At 30.0% G+C, this 18,352-nt stretch overlaps 1 protein-coding gene across 7 annotated transcripts in view; it reads left to right on the top strand.

The window, feature by feature from the left end:
* LOC136981616 (membrane-associated guanylate kinase, WW and PDZ domain-containing protein 1-like) overlaps positions 1 to 18,352 on the top strand; it is a 99,813-nt gene that overhangs the window by 64,584 nt on the left and 16,877 nt on the right. For 6 of the 7 annotated variants that reach the window (XM_067277939.1, XM_067277940.1, XM_067277945.1 and 3 more), the window contains 6 exons: positions 5,638 to 5,702; positions 6,770 to 6,925; positions 11,832 to 12,035; positions 12,118 to 12,635; positions 12,708 to 12,914; positions 13,822 to 13,903. In XM_067277939.1, the coding sequence (XP_067134040.1) occupies positions 5,638 to 5,702; positions 6,770 to 6,925; positions 11,832 to 12,035; positions 12,118 to 12,635; positions 12,708 to 12,914; positions 13,822 to 13,903 (1,232 nt within the window). The remainder of the gene's footprint in view (positions 1 to 5,637; positions 5,703 to 6,769; positions 6,926 to 11,831; positions 12,036 to 12,117; positions 12,636 to 12,707; positions 12,915 to 13,821; positions 13,904 to 18,352) is intronic. The other variant, XM_067277941.1, reaches the window with a different exon arrangement.

The raw sequence follows: 18,352 nt of genomic DNA, 5'->3' as shown, positions 1-18,352 counted from the left end.
TTCTTAATCATTATCTTATCATAATCTTACAATATAATCATAATCTTAAATTATAAAGGTCAAAAATTAATTACATAAACATTTTCAAAACCTCATTTAATCTATGTTTGAAACAATGTCAGTGGTACCTTGTACTTTGAATGACACTAACTTTGAATGCTTCAGAGTTCAAATGCTAGATTTGACAAAAATTTTCTTTGGACTTTGAATTATGCTTCAGAATTTGAACTTATGTGCACAGTGAAAAAGCACTCAAAATGTAAATGAAATCTGTTGTGAGGCCATATTATCTCTCGCTCCTACTTTATGCTGTACATGCTTGTGCTATGTTGTGTTTTCAGTAATTTTTTTTTCTTTTTTTTTTTTGGCTTTACTTTTGGTGTGTTTGGTTATATGTATTGTGTGTTATTTGACGAATTTTAACAATTTCCTTCTTTCAGTCTTTGTCAACAGCTTTTGGCCATCTCATACACTTTGTATCTTTTAGCTCTAAATTTCCTGCACAGAACTCTCTAAAACCATATTTGACATGTTCAAAGTTAAGGAGCATCTTCCCACAGATATTACAAATTTTTTTAATTTTTTACTGTTTGTATGGCATTATATCTTTTACAAAACTCGTAAAGCATAAAATATCTGATATGCTTTTTATCTGAAGACATTTTAACTCTATTTTACTCAAACAAAATGTGAAGTAAAAGGTTTAATATAAGTTTCTAAACAAAGAATTTAATTTCACATTAGCAATAACCATTAAATTTTGCAACCGTTACAAATAAATCACTGTTTTAAGGTTACCGAAATGGGTATTTATGGCCCGGGAATGGATTAATTCACTTCCATTATTTCTAATGGGAAAAATTGATTTGGAGTTCAGATGATCTCCAGTATTGGAAAAACTTAAAATTAAGAAAATTAATTGACTAAATAGGCTTGCATTTTCAAGTAATAAATGTTTTATAAGAGATGTATGAGTATATATTTACAAAAGCTTTTAATTTCTATCAAATGACTGAAAGAAACTGATATCAAATTTAGCTTGTTAGAGAATAAAGGGAAAATTTTTACAGATAGTGGGTTTACACATAGTGCCATGTATTGGGAAAAAATTTAAGAAAATAATAATAAACTAAATATAATTCGTAAAATGGATATAATTTTAAAAAATATATATTTATATTCACTTAATTATTGCTACAACGATATAATGCAAATTAGATGTGCTATATCATTACTGCAACAGGTAGCACATATACTTGCTTGCAGGGAATTGAAAGTGTTGCCCTGTGAACGACTACTTTCAGTCAAATTACTTCAATTCTGCAACAGTTCCTTCTTTCTATCAGACCAGCGGTATGGTGGCATTCAAATAGGAAAATTACACAGTACAAGATACCAGCCTGCACAAAATATGTATTAAGTGGTTTTGAAGGATGCCAAGTTTAAATATTTTGTCCTTTTTTTTTCTTTTTGCAAAATTTGATTTATTGGCAGATTACCATTTGATATTCAGCTGTGAATGGTACAGTTTCTTAAAGTTAACATTAGAAAAAAATTAAGATATCATCTTTTCAATTCCTGTCTACTTAACCATAGAAAGTGTGCCATTCGTACAATCTGAACAATCTGAGTAGCGTGATAAATGTGAAAATGGTAGGCTGAAATAACAAACTTCTCATATGGTTTTTGTTTTAATGTTTGTTATATTATGGTATTTGATTTATATAACTACAAAAGTTATCCTATATAAGGGTTGCACTGAGTGACCAATGTAACACATTGTAAAAATTCTTTATTTTTCTACTGTACACAATTTAAAGAATTTTTAAATGCATTAGATTGGACATTTGATGTGATAAACCATTACATAACATAACCTTTGTAGTTATATAAATTAAATAATATAATGTAATATAATAGAAGGGTTAGAAGTATGAAATAATGTAATATAAAATCAACTTTACTTAAACCAAATAACCGGAGCAAAAATGTTCTACTATTGTGAACGTTTTCGATGCCCCTTCTGGGCTCTTCTTCAGGCTTTTACGTAAATCCGTTGCAAGCTGTTCATTTATGTAAAAGCCTGAAGAAGAGCCCAGAAGGGGCACTGAAAACGTTTGCAATAGTAGAACATTTTTGCTCTGGTTATTTGGTTTTTAAGTAAAGTTTATTTTATATTCATCCCGGTGTGTTAAGAAGTTAAATAATTTAATAATCTTAATCTTTGCTGCTGTTATTTTTCTTCCCGAGCAATGCTGGGTTCATCTGCTGGTCTGTTTTTAATATATTAAATTGTTTCTCTAGTCTGTTTTCTGTTTTGTAGGATGTAGGAATTTTTTACCTATTATTATTATTATTTTTTTTTCTTCAATGTACACTACATATTGGTTTAATAAAGAAATTGATTAGTCACTTTCAAATTAAATAATTGTATTTAATAATATAATAAATATAATTACAACTTTTAACAAAGATTAAACTTTGCTTCAGTCCTTTATTCCATTGTTTGCACCATCCGTAGTTCATAAAATCACAAAACTCGCGGAGATGACTTTTCCTTGTAGGCTACTGCCTCCGTAGTAAAAAATGTAAAGTATGATGCAGATGGTGCAAACAACAGAATGAAGGACTGAAGCAAAGTTTAATCTTTGTTAAAAGTTGTAATTATATTTATTATATTATTAAACATAAATTACCGTTGGCCATGTTAAATTCATTTTTAATTTTACTTTAAATAATTGTAGTTTGATATATCTTTTGAAATAGTAGCCTGGCCATGTGGAGATTTTCGGGTTTTCTCCATGTCTGTAATGCCTAAATAGGGGCCAGTTTCCCTTAAAAATTCCTCCTGGGGCATCCCCCTAAGCAGATTGCCTGAGTGTTGCATTGCCATAACTTAAAACAAACAAACAAATTGAAATAGTAGCAAATTAATAAATCATTAATATATTACTAATCATATAAATTATGTAATTTATTAAGAGTAAAAATATTTAATAAATTTTAATAACATATTTTAGTGGAAAAAATTTCAACCAACTATTTTAGTAACTGATAGGTTTATGGACAACACTTGGAGAGGAAAATAAATGGGAATTACAATAATAGTTGGTAATGGTAACATCAACTGTTTGATTGTTGCATGGGTTACAGTTAAAAGTTTATTATTATTATTATATATACAACAACATGAACATGTTTTGACAATTTTAATTAAAAATTTGAAAAAACTAAATTGTCGTCTTTCTGCCATGTTCAGTCGTCAGAAAACAATAACAGCTTTTCTTCACAGAGACTAATATAGGCTATGCCTCTGTTTTGACAAGCTGCATTTAACAAGAATATTGAAATGTGGAAGTATTACCTTGGTAAAATATGTCAGATGGCTGCTTCTGAATTTTGAAATATTGTCAATGAAATACTGTAGATTAACATAAGATTTGTATCAGGTTAGTCCATAAGTCCATGCACATTTTTATGACCTTGAGAAAAATCTTGTTTTGCTGTTAAAAATGTCAGTCTAATGTGATAATTTTTATACTGAAGTGTTAAATTGGATCTCATTCATATAATACTGTTCGGAATTGTGAACATTTCAGTTGTTTATTTTCGTTAAAATGGAAGTAACCGATGAATATAAAAGACATGTTTTATACATTTTATTTTTAAGTGGTGAGAATGCTACAAATGCAGCCAAAAAAATAAATACTGAACATAATCAAATTGTAATTAGTGCAAGGACTGCGCAGAAGTGGTTTGAAAGATTTAGAAACAATGATTTTAGTGTGGAGGATAAGGCTCGTACTAGAAGACCCGTTGACTTTGATGATGATGCTCTCTCTGCACTAGTCGAAGCAGAACCATCTTTAATGGTTGATGAAATTGTAGAACATTTCAATTCATCCCACAGAACTGTTCATAGACACCTACAACAAATCGGAAAAGTTTCAAAGCTAGGATAATGGATACCACACGAACTGTCAATAGCTAACCGACAACAACGTGTAAACATTTGCACGTCTCTTTTATCCTGTATTGCTGTAGAACCTTTTCTTGGTAGGCTGGTTACTGGAGACGAAAAATGGATCCTCTATAATAATGTGACGAGAAAAAGACAATGGATGGATCGCGACAAGCAGCCAAAACCAGACTGCAAAAGGTGGGTTGCATCCAAAAAAAATTCTTTTGTCTGTTTGGTGGGATATGTCAGGTGTAATTCACTTTGAGCTGTTAGAACCTAATCAAACAATTATAGCTCAAATGTATTGTGAGCAATTAGAGCGTTTAAATGAAAAATTGAAAAAAAATTGACCGTCGTTAGTGAACAGAAAGCAGGTTCTCTTGCAGCAGAACAATGCCAGACCACACGCTACAAAAATAACTGTACAGAAACTTGAAAGCTACAACTGGGAAATTTTACCTCATCCACCATATTCGCCAGATATTGCTCCCAGTGATTATCATCTTTTTCACAGTTTGCAGAATTTTTTAAAAGAGAAAACTTTTGAGGATGAGAACAATGTAAAAAAGGCTATTTCTGAATATTTTGATTCAAAACCGAAATCATTTTACGAAGACTGGATTAAAAAGCTACCATCAAGATGGCAAGAAATTGTACAAAATAATGGTGAATACATTATAGATTGAAATAAAATTTAATTAAAATTTTTTGCTGCTTTTTTGTAGATAAAAAAATACGCATGAACTTATGGACTGACCTGATATATGATAAAGATGCTATGTCAAGGCCCCAAATGTATGAGTGATTCAAGATATTCAAAGGAAGCATGGAAGATTGGAAGATGACTCATATCCAGGCAGATCAGTGGCAGTATGTAAGACAAATGTTATTGCTAGGATTCTGAAGGGAATGAAATGTAATCATTAGTCAATTTAATCCACAATATTTCACATTGAATCAATAAATAAAAGCCTCCATTATAATTTCAAGATGTATTTCATGTATCAAACCTCTGAAGTCCAACAGTATCTGCCAAAAACAGGATTTTTGTGCTCTGACAGCCATTCTCTTTCCTGATTGATCATCTGGCTTTGGCAGAATTTTTCTCTTGGTTTCTCAGTCTAAGGTTAAAGAAACATTTGAATGAATGTCACAAGAAGTTAAGAGTGGTTGCAATACAAGCTATCTGACATGTGTCCAAAAATGCATTTTAGAATTGCTTTTGGTTATGGCATTGAAATTGGCAAAAGTTTGTGAGATAGTAAATGGTCATTATTTTGAAGGAAATGTACAGTATTTGCACTTATTATGTTTGTTCTTTCAAAAAAATTATTGTTATTTTCCTGTTTAGTTTTGACTCTACCTTATATGTTGCGCGCGTGTGTGTGTGTGTGCATCATAGCAAGGTTGTGGCTGATGTTCACATTTTAGAGATGAAAACATTGGTCGCAACCTTGCTAGTCACTGTAAGGTATGTGAGAAACTTGAAAAATTATTTTAATTATTTGTCGATATACTGTTATATCAGCAATAGTATCTACATGTTAACCATGTCAAATGGATCTTTATAATAACTATTGTATAATAATTTTATTTATTTATTAAAGTATATAATATAAAATTTATACAGAACTATCAAAAATTAATATCTAATGTAATGCTTTATATTATTTCAGCCATGTAAATAGAAAAACACAATATGAAAATCCTGTTTTACAAGCTAAAAGATTAACTCATGACAGTAAGTAATGCATAATAAATTTCACTTTAAAATTTGTAAAATAATAATTACAGAATTTGAATTCATTTAGTATTGCATCTATATATTACTTGAAAGGTGGTTTCAGTTTGTCTGACTTAGTTTGGGTTAATGGCTTGGCTAAAAATAGTTCAGGTACGAAATTAAAGCACTTATCTTGTAGATAATGCTGCTGAAGACAGATTTGAGAAGGGTGCAATGGTTCAGGCATTGGGAAGTGGCAAATGTACAGTACAATGTTGAGTCTATAGGACAAACATGTCAGGGTCCCACACCTATTAACTTTAGCCTCAACAATTTTTTTTTTGTGTTTTCAGTTTCATTATTATAAATACATTTATTGTAAATATACATTTTAGTTACTAAGATCGTTGTTTTTGTCATACTCTCTAAACTCAGTTTACCAATCTTACGCCTCCTCAAGAGCTCTAGCAATACTGGGCATATGCAGCTAGTTTTTAATTTGAGATATACAAAATCAGTTAGTAATGTTTGTCTGTAAAGTAATAATAATAGACAAATGCTATTAATGATACATTCATGCTATTAAAAGAAACTTCATAAGACACTAAAATTTATTAAGAATAGAGCTTTCTGTATGTGGTCAATATTTATTTTGATTCTAAAAGTCATTAACATTTATTTAATGGGTTTTTGCTTAAACATAACTGTTAATGTTTTTATAAAAACATGTTGAGAAAATATTAGATAATTTAGAAAAGGATTGCATCTAACAGATTAAAACAAAAATATTTAATGCAAGTCAAATACTTCTGATTGATTTAAATGTAATGGTAACATAAATATTACTCTGTTTTGATAAAACATCTTACATGAAATTAAATAAATAATAATATTTTTACCACTTTTAATAATAATTTTCACAATGGAAATATTTTTTTATTGATTGTAATTTCTCTTTATATTAATATTGGATCACTATCTTAATTACAGATTTAAATTATTAATTACTATAAGTTTATATTTATATACTGATCGAAGAGAGATATTTTAAATAATTTCATATTAATGCTTATTAATCTCCTTAGTATCAGGTAGTGATATACATATGCACAGCAATACTAGTTCCTGGCAGCAACAAAGTGACTGGAACCAACCTGACCAAACAGAAAGTCCACAGGCCAACAGGAACAACACTGCCAACACCAATTCAAAGGGGCAGCTTGAAACAGACCAGACTAACAGTGAGTTTCATCTAATCTCTGGCTCAGACTATCATTTACTTAACTCTGTTCCACCAGCCTCTTCCTCTCCTGCTGCTACCCATCGCTTTCCCTATTTGCATTGTATTCCTTGTCTTAGTGATAAAAACGAATCTAATCCTACATCTCATAACAATGCTTCCATGAAGGAAACTGCAGTCTCAGAAATAATTGCAGGCAATAGTGAAGTTAATTCTGGCATTAATGGGAATGGTGGTGGTATCATTAAATCCCCCACTTCCCCTTATCATACTCTGGTTACAAGATCTGCAAGTTTTAATCATATTGAAAATGAAAATGTGGTCAGGAGAAGGCCTGAGGTCAGTCGTCATGGTACAGAAGTTTGTCGGCCTGCCTCCTTCCATCAGAATTCCTTCCATTCAGGTACCTTCTTCCCACTGTTTTCCAAAAGCCCATATATCCTTTTTAAAACTATGATCTAAAAGGTATTATACATTAAAATAAGAATTAATTTATGATTAAATTTGATACAGAAGAAAATTTTGTTTTTTATTAAAAAAAAACATTTTTCTTAAAAAGTAAATGAATGCAATACTGTTTTAAATTATATTACCAAAGCATCAAAGATTGAAAAGACAATGTCCAGGTAATGAATTAATGAATTTGAATTATTGACTTCGAAGAACCATTTGAAGTTAGCAGTTGCCTTTGATTCTAGAATTTTTGTGTCAGCTATACCGAAATGTATCATTTCTTAGAAGCATCTGATAACAATTTAACATGAATTTTGAAATTTTAAATTTATTCAAATAAATATACCAATAAATTTAAAAATTTTAAATTTAATTGAATGAAATATAAATTTTGATTTTACTCCGATGCGTTAATATTTCTATATTTATTAAATTTTAAAGTGAAGTTTATAATTAAGAAATTATATATTTATAATGAGTCGTATTTTAAGTTAAAAGGTTACATATGAACACAAATATTATTTAAATTTATAAAAGCAAATTGTGGAAACCGTGTGTTACGTAGAAAAAGAATGTTTTAAATTTCATGTTGTAATGATAAGAATATTACATTAGAAGCTTAATTTTTGCAATTTAATACACAGATAGTATTAAAATTATATATATATATATATATATATATATATATATACAACATTAAAAAAATAATAATAATAAATATAACATTTAATATGGTAAACTGAAATAAGAATTTAAATTTACCAAATTTAAGTTAAATACAAATATATAAAAATTGATGTTTTTTACTTGATTATTGCATTCATTAATTGAAATATGGAGTAATGTGAACAATCTTAATTTTGATCATTGGTAATATCACTTTAGTAGTCTTTTAATTATTGAGCTGGGTGAGTATTTTCTGAATTTGAAATAATGATTAAAAGTAATAAAAAGTTGCTGAAAACAAAAATTAATCAGAATCAAAAATGATTTGCCTCATTCAAAAAAATTGAAGAAAGTTTTAATTGGATTTATGGTAAAGATTTGATTGAAGTTCTGGATTGTTCATTTTAATATAAAAGGTTGTCTGTTTTAATCAATCCACTGGAATAACAAAAAGTACTCATCCTACAGAAAAACTCATTAAACCAAAAGTGTTAGACGTAAAAAGGCCACAAGATGGGATTACAATTAGTAAAAACAGGGTCAACTTCATTTTCTATTCTACATCAAAAACAAAGACATTTTTATCTAAAGCATTTTTCAAAAGATACACTTAGTAGAAATTATGAGCATTTGAAGTTTTATATGGCTGCCACACCATGCATGCATGAATCTATGGATGTCTGGGAAGTTCAGTGAAAAAAGGAAAGAAAAAATGCTTTAAAAACCTATTAGGAAACTATTATTATTCAAGGGAATCAAGGCCAATGTTTTTTTTATCATAAGCTTGACCACTAACATGCTGCAGCACTAGTTTTTGAATCCATTTGTTATTTAAAGTAAAAGAATAATTCCACCAAATAATAATAGTTTCTTAATGATTTTTTTCCAATGAACTTCACATATATCCAGCACAGTTTTATGCACAGTCTACAGCAACATAAAACTTTAAATGTCTATAACTTCTGATATTCTTTTGAAAAACTGTTTTGGATAAAAGTTTCCTTTATTTTTGATGAAGAATTGTAGTATCCAATAAAAAATTTGGGTTCCCGCTTAAGAAAATGAGGTTGATCTCATTTTCACCAATTGCAGTATAACTATTATGAAACCAATAGCTTCATCCAGTGATCCCATTGAAGTCTGATGTTTTTAGTTCAATGATTTTTTTGTAAGTTGTGTATTTTTTGAGTTGTTTCATTGGATTGATTAAAATATACTACCCTCATTTTAGAAAATAATTTTATAAATATTAATGTAATGACTGATTGGTTGATTTTATTAATAAAGTGAAGTAGCCATTACTTGTTTGTTATTAAAAAAAAAGTTATCTAATTTTAAATTTTACTGTATAAGCTTTATGCTTCTCCAAAGGAGGAGATTTTTTTACTTTTTTTTATAATCACTTTAAATTTTCCATTTCAAAGTGAGTTACACATAAATGAAAAAGTGCTGTAGGGTACTGAAGAATATGACTACACGAATATGAAAAATAAGTGCAAAATCATATGAATGAAGAATGTATAAATGAAGTGTTTTATAATGGAAAATGCGCAGAAAATATTTAACATATAATTGCAAAAAATGTACAGCTGAGAAATATATATCAGGTTTTAAAAGTGAAATTTTGACATATTGAAGAAAAAAACTTCATTGACAGTTAACTCAATAATGGTTACAGTTCAATCTTGTACGTAATCGCCAATAAATCCGAAAATTGTTTTGAAAATAAAAGGTTTTTTTTTCATTTTAATAAACAGATGTTAAATACAATACTTACATAAAATTGAATTATTTTGTAATAAATGTTTTTTTTTGAATAGAAAAAGTGGATGAAATAATTAACCAAATTATTATTTTTATTTTTAATATTTTATATATAAGCCAAATATATATATATATATTTTTTTTCTATAATTCTTTTGCACTTAAAATATTAAAAACTAAATTTCTTGAGTACAATTTATTGGTTTTCTTGGGAGAGGAAATGCCAAATAACTTTATAGATAAGTGATACAATTGATTTGAGAAAATGGTTTAATTTGGGATTTTTTCTAAGTAAAAATCAATTGTGCATAAATTCATAATGCAGAGAAATGTAATAAAATATTTATTTCCGTTAAGAAATCAGTTACTTAAGAGAAAAATTCATATTTTCTATTTCAGCAATCATTCATTTTTAGTATTCTCTCAATATTTTCACAATTTTTAGTCCAATTTTTATCCTGTTTCAGGATTTCCATTCTTGATAGTAATCCATTCCTATTCTGATTCATTTAGTCTATTTATTTTTATTTAGTTTTCAAAATTCTTGAATAGACTGCATTCTCATACCTTGACAAAAAATATTGAAACTGGATTGATTTATTTTCTTGACTTGGCTTTTAAGTCCGTCTTTCGGTTAGTTAAGTTTATTTCTTTCATTTCTTTACAGATAAAAATGTTCGTTTTTAAAAATTATCTTGGAAAGTTTATTCTATTAATAAATGAGATGTTTTGAAATGAGTGAAACCTTTTGTTCTGAAATGTAAATTTTTTATTTTAGTATGCAAAATCAATTTTAATTTAATAAGAATAAATTATTGACAAGGTCTTTTTTATTTTTTTTTTAGACATTGCCTGGAACTTTTTAAGAATTAAAACAAATCATCAGCAATAGATACTAATAATTACTAACCTTGTTAAATTTTGATTTAATTTTTTTCCATATCATTCACTTTTTGGATAAATATTTTTTACAAATGAAAATTTTGTTTTATCTTTTGAGCAAGGTATTGACTGATCATTACTTATTAATAAAGTAATAACAGAGAAATTTTAAAAATTCAGTTTCTATTTGTAAAATAGAGCTTACATTAAAACAATGTAAACATAATTTATTATCTCAAAGTAATAGACTAACGTTATATATCAATTGACATGATCACATTTATAAGAAATATAATAAAGTAAATTTAAAGATAAACAAGGAATTATTTTATTGTGACATTGTCACAATGTAATTTTAAAATTATTTAATTTAAAATATATGCGCTCCACTTCAAATTAGTAGTGGCTTGCCCCTGTACATCATACTTTTCCTGATAGCAATAGAGTCGTGCCGGTCATCTAACTTATTTCGGGGGAAATTTTTGAATCGAAATAGCAGACTTCCTGCTCCTAAGCTTTCCATATCTGGTCTCGATTTTCATCTACCTAACTCTGTTCTTGAGATTAAGGAAGGACAGACGGATGGATGACAGTGGGAATTTATAGGTCTACAATTTTTTTGAAATTGCAACCCAATTATAAAAGCTGATTTAATATTTTGGAACTAAATGGGATTGTTACATAACATGAGCATTGATTCAGGACAATGTTGAATTGTGAAGTGCTGCTTAAACAGAAAGTTGTATTGGAACCATGAAATTATGGATGCTAAACAGAAATAAAATCTATAAAAATAATTACTGTTAACAATGTAAGCAGAATGAGTGAATGAATATTTTGAAGGAGAAGAAAATATTACAACTACTACTAGCCTTGAACATTTTAATAATTAAGAGTTTTTTTAATGGTTAAAAGTTTATTTTATTTATTGGTGCCTTAATTGTTACATATTGCAATACATTTAAAATATTACCATTGTTAAATAATATTTTTTGAGTGTTTGTTAAAATTAATAATTTTTTGATAAGTATTAATTTATATTTAATGCAGTTAACAATAAGTTTAAATAATTATCACATTGTTTTATTTTAAAAAAATAATAAAATCCAAATATAAATTCTTATTAATATATTTTATTTTAGATCCTTCTCATAAGACTCCATATGTTTTTACACGTAATCCATCAGAACTGAAGGGGGAATTTATTCAGACTTCGCTCATTAAGAGTCCAAGAGGTTTAGGGTTTACAATTGTTGGAGGTGATAGTGGTGAAATAGAAGAGTTTTTACAAATTAAGAGTGTAGTACCAAATGGACCTGCATGGTCAAACAAAAAATTACAAACAGGTATCAACAAATCAAATTTTAAAGTTGGCAAAATATATAATTTAAATTTTTGTAATTGTTTTCAAATGCTTATTTTATATAGGTGATGTATTGGTATATGTTAATGATATATGTGTTCTTGGTTATACTCATCAAAATATGGTATCCTTGTTCCAATCTATTCCTCCTGGAGAAACTGTTAACTTGCAAGTTTGTAGAGGATATCCTTTACCGTTTGATCCTAATGATCCAAATACAGAAATAGTTACAACCGTGGCTGTTACAATGGCAAATGCAAGGACGTCTGAATTTTCTAGTGTTTTCTCTAGTGGAAACAATTCTCATGGGGGTAACATTGGAACTGATTCTGTAGATTCTGTGGCAAGATCTGCAAAATCAATGCCAGATTTAAGTAGTGGACTGAATGATCACTCTCACCCTCAGAGGCATAATAGTGCTGACTTACTTAGTAATAGCAATGCTGAAAACACCCCTGATATTCTGGACTTTAGTCCACAGAGTCCACAGAGTCCAAATAAACCTGAATATTTGACTGTTGAGATAGTTAAAGGAGCTTCAGGATTTGGTTTTACTATTGCTGATAGTGCTTACGGACAAAAAGTAAATAAATTAACAGTTTTATTTTTAAATTATTGAAAGTATAAACATTGTTATAAAATTAAACTCTTTCAGGTAAAAAAGATTTTAGATCGTCCTCGCTGTAAATTACTTCAAGAAGGTGATATTTTAATGGAGATAAATGGACAAGAAGTGAGAGGACTGCCACATGCTGATGTTGTTCAAGTTTTGAAAGATTGTCCTTGTGGAGATGGTGCTCATATTACTGTTCAGAGAGGTGGACTCTTGTCACCAGTACGTGGAAAAGGCAGACTCGCAAAGGTTCATTTAAAGATATATTAAAATATTTTTCAGTAGTAAATTTAAATAATGAAAATGAATTTTAATACAAATTTTGTAAGCAATTTAATCAAAATTACTTGATTTTGTTTTTTTATTTAATTTTCTTAACATTAGAAGTTAAACAAAAATGAGCTCAGTTTGTATTTCTCAATGATAAAGCAAGCTGTTTTTCACTTACTTATGAAATGAAAATACAGAATATTTTTTTTAGTAATCTGAAACCGTGCTGTAAACTTCGTTATTGCTTAGGACACAAACTAAGTGCTATAATTCACACACTTGGAAGTTTTTATTGTTTTTATCATCTTTTATTTAGTTGAAATAAATAAAAGATGAGAAAAACCACCAAGTATGTGAATTATAGCACTTTATTGTGTCCTAAGCAATAATACAGAATATTTTTATTATTGATAATATGATGATATATAATTTCAATTTTTGATTTTAATTTGATGTCACACAGTATTGTAAAATATTTTAAATGATAAATTTTAGACACACTAAATTTAAATATGCATAAAACAAATAATAACAACTTTTTATTTTCTTGTGGTACAGCATTGAAAGACTACTAAGATTTTCTCCTTGTGACATTTTAAATTTAAATTAGAAGTTAACAAAAATATTCACTTTCTGCACATGAAATCTCTTAACATCATCTTATAGGAATTAAAGTCATGTGTATTTTTATTTTTTTGTACACAACAAATGAAATCATATTCCTAAAACAAAATTATGAAAATAAATTTAAAATATAAAAAACTCTTCTTGTTGTTTTAACACTCCTAATAATATAAATATTTAAATACTTTTGACACTCATAAGTTATGATTATAATTTATTAATTTATGCACATTTTGATTTTAAACTATGTATGTTTTTGTAGATGAAATCATCCGATGGTTCCAATAAAGGCAATGGAAGTGTTTCACAATCATTATTATTTCCAAATTTATCAAGAAGTTTTGGTAAGTTACATTATATCAAATTTTATTTTCAAATATCTTCATATAGAACAAATTTAAATCATACAAATTTTATCTAAAACATATAAATAATACAGTTAAAATTCTTAAGTGGAAAAGTCATAAAAAAATTTATTTACTGATAAGAATCACATGAAAATATATAATATGAGGTCTGCAGTTTGGTTGTTCACCAAAATAGTCAAGGCCAAACAGTTGGCCTATATAAATCTCAACAGTATATGATCGACATTAGCTTGTGTAAAAAGTCACTGTTACGTAAGTCCGTTAGTTTCGAACTTACAATCGTAACTAAAACGCCAATAGTGGATGGAAAACGCCAAAAATGAGCACTTAAAGACCGTCTAAATAAGACATACAACACAGAAACCACAGATGTTTTCAATGGTTTGCTTCCCTAGGATTTATGATGATTGTATTAACATTTACTGTAAATGTACATATTTTAATATGATTTTATGTGCTTTTAACGCTTTTCTAGTGATATTACGACTTCAATATTTATGCAGAGGATTTAAAGTCGAATAAAATGACTTTCAAATATCTTCATATAGAACAAATTTAAATCATACAAATTTTATCTAAAACATATAAATAATACAGTTAAAATTCTTAAGTGGAAAAGTCATAAAAAAATTTATTTACTGATAAGAATCACATGAAAATATATAATATGAGGTCTGCAGTTTGGTTGTTCACCAAAATAGTCAAGGCCAAACAGTTGGCCTATATAAATCTCAACATTATATGATGACATAGCTTGTTAAAAAGTCACTGTTGCTTGAGTCCTATATAAATTTTATGAATATAATTTCAATGCATATACAGTAAAACCTGTCTACGGTTTTACTGGTAAACCCACGGTTTCTTCAAAAAGTGGTCTTTTAGACAGATGGTCATCCAATACAGGTGGTGCTGTAATACCGTATTTCCATACGTATTTTGCACACTTTTTAGCCATTTCTACTAAGCAAAACTCAAAGTGAGCAAAAATAAATGAATTTTTTCAACGATAGAGCTATATTGGTATTTTTATTCTTATCGGATAACTTGATTTACAGGAGTTGTCGTGATTTTATAAGACAGATTTAATACCAATATTTTAAAGATTAATACAATACTCGCATTTTCTTGATTCTAATGCACACTTCTGTTTTTCTGATTTAATTAATTCAACTTGGTTCTTTTTGTTTGCTCCTCAGTTACGTGTATTATGTCATTGATATACAAACGCGTCCTATCTCTCTGTCATTTTTGGTTTTGGTTTTCATTAGTTTAATCTTATTTTAACTTTAAAAATACTGTATTTTTTAAAATATTTAATATTTTCTTAAGTACAATAAGAAAAATTATTAATTAATAATAAAATTGAATTGATTTCATTACATTCCGTGATTGTCCAATGACAATTGTGGAATCAAAAAAGGAAAGTTGCCTGTAAAACTGATTTTTATATTAATGTGTTTATTGTTTTTTAAATATTTTGCATGCAAAAATTACTTGGATATTATTTTTCTAAAAATATTGTGGAATAAGGTAGGTTGATACAGAAACTGTTTATTGCACATGTACTGTATATGAGCTTCAAAAAATAAATAAATAAATAAATAAATTTTATCAAACGATGAGATCAGCCAATTAATTGTATCGTGTAGAATATTTTATACCCCTAAGGAAAATACTGTAGGTCTACAGTACAATAAATTTCGTTTTCCCACAGTTAAACTTTGCCACTAATTGCTGTTATGATAAACCATTTTCAATTTCTCTGATAACTTTAACACTATCTTCTAATGACAGTACTTTGCATTTCTTTCATTTTTCGGACAATTTCGAACAAACTGAAATTCCTTTGTTGCTAGACTAATTCATTAACACCTGCACCTAATTTCAAGAGTGGGAGAAGTGTCCAATATGGGTTTGAACAAGCGTTTAGACCAGATATATTCGCGGAAGTGGTCGCTTATATTACAGTTGTTGTATGTTGTTTCAGACCAAAAATCTATGTCCGCGGTCGCATTACACAGGTGGTTGTTTAATACAGATAACTTATACAAAGACTATGTATAAACTATCCCGTGCCAGAAATTTTTGCCCGTTTTGACAGGTGCTCGTTGAATGCAGGTGGTTGCCTAAGCAGTTTTCACTATATATAACAACTTATTATACACAAGAGTGTGTTCCATATAAGATCTCACCAGGATTAAGAATAGATAACACAAATAGAATTTGACACAATGTGAGATACATACAAGTAAGTCATTTTCTTTACTGCTGATCTGGCAAAGGCTGAAAGTTTGAGAGTGGAAAGATTTTAGAATAACAGTCAGATGCACAGAAAGTTGCTGATAGATGATTTCTTCTCATTTCTTCATTTGGCAGAAAGCGGTCAGAGGTGTGAGTTGGGTTGGGTCGTGTGGCAAAATCGAGTTATTTTAGTTTATTATGGGCTCTAATTTGAAAAAAAAATTTAGTGTTGAAGCTCACATTCTGATTGATGAGGTCAAAGGGTACTTTGCCAAAAACTGCCATGCCAAACTGGACACAAATCAACATTTGCAATATGTTACTGATCAAATGAGTAAAATGATTAGCTTAGCTGAATAGGTGCTAAAGATTAATAGCCTCCCAGACAGGGTAGAAAAATTATTTACATCGCTGGCCACTTCTGAAGAGATTACCAACATTTTAACTGAACACAATAAGGGAATACAAGAATCGATAGTCTGTGTCTGGTACTAGCGGGATTGGAGGTTTAGAGATTGAGCAAAGACTGAAGTCAATAGAGTCTCAACTGCCCAACCTGGCCTCTTGGGATGACATTGGGAGGGCAGTGGTTGCTGCTAATAGCCTGGATGTCGATATTCTTGAGATTAAAGAATCATTAAAACTGTGTACAAAAATAAACAATGTGAGGACAGTCTTTCCAGTCAAAGAATGGCCTCCTTGGAGTCTCGGCTTTCAGGACTGGCTGCACGGGAAGACATTAGTAGGGCTCTTGAGGCCATAAATAAACTGGAAGTGGAGATTGCGGAGGCAAAGGTTTCCGGCAATACACCTCGTAGTGTGGACAATCTGGAGGGACAGGCACCTCTATATAGCGATATACTTAAGGAGTCTAGGATCAGGGAAGCATAACAGGAATAGCTACCCTAGCTCGCTTCTGATTTACCCAAAAGACAACCACATGAGCTCAGAGGATACCAAAAATATTATTAGAGATAACATTGACCCCACACAGTTGAAAGTGGGCATTACTGGTTTTAGAAGAATTGGGAAGGGAAGTATTGCTATTGATGCTACCAAAAAGAGTGACCTCCAGGCTTTGGAACATGAAATCAACCAAAAGGCTCCGGACCTCAGAACCATGGTGCCAGATAAAAGAAAACCAAGTATATGTATTAGACAGGTCCCAAATTATTTGGAGAAAGAGGAGATAACAAAACTGTATATTTGAGCAAAATGAGGAAATACAGGGACAGTTAGGCAGAGATCAATTCATGGAGGAATTTGGGCTACGTTTTGTCTTTGGCGGAGGCAAAAATAACCTTGTAAATTGGGTTGCTGACATCTCACCCGGCCTTCTGAAAATTTTTACCATGCTGAGAAATGTTAACTTGAAATGGGCCAGATGCACGGTAGAGGAACATTTCTCTGTCATACAGTGCTTTAGATGCTGCGGGTTTGGCCATGTCAGCAAATTCTGTTCAGAGCCCAAGGAGGTCTTTAGCCAGTGTGCTGGCAGTCATAGATTTAGGGACTGCCCAGGCAAAATAAAATTGCAAGGTGCAACAACTGTCGATTGCAGAAGGAAAAGGATGGCTTACACAATGCTTTTGATAAATGTTGTCCATCGTTTAAACGTATCAGAAACTTAATTAAGAAAGAACAGATTATGGCGAGTGATTATAAAAGTATTAATTTTCTGCAGATAAACCTTCAAAGATCGATTAGTGCCATATCCTCCCTTAGTGTCGACGTGGACAACTGGGACATAGTGTTAATTCAAGAGCCCTATTGTATTGGGGGCAAGGTGGCCTGTGTTCCTCACAGGCATTTGGTAATTCAAGACTCTAACAGTACTCCTTGGGCTGCGATTGTTGTACCCAATAATAGTGTTGCCGTCTTCCATCACCAACAGTATACCACAGAAAACAGGGTGTGTATCGAGACCCAGCTTGATGGTTGCAGCCTCATTATTATCTGTCAGTACATACCGGGAGGGACTGACATACGTTAGGAGCTGCAGGGCATACAAGACATTCTTGATGACTTTAGAAACTGCTCTATTATCTTTGCTGGGGATGTCAATGCTCACTCCCCCGCATGGGGGGCTAAGCAGTTGGATACCAGGGGAAAGGCAGTGGAGGAGTGCCTGGCTAGCAATAACCTGATCATTGCTAATGATCCCAATTCTCCACCTACCTTTGT

Source organism: Centruroides vittatus, unplaced genomic scaffold (genome assembly GCF_030686945.1).
Source record: "Centruroides vittatus isolate TY-2023 unplaced genomic scaffold, ASM3068694v2 contig_784, whole genome shotgun sequence".
NCBI lineage: Eukaryota > Metazoa > Arthropoda > Arachnida > Scorpiones > Buthidae > Centruroides > Centruroides vittatus.
Note: the sequence above shows the minus strand (reverse complement) of the source record. Positions and strands in the feature narration are given on the sequence as shown.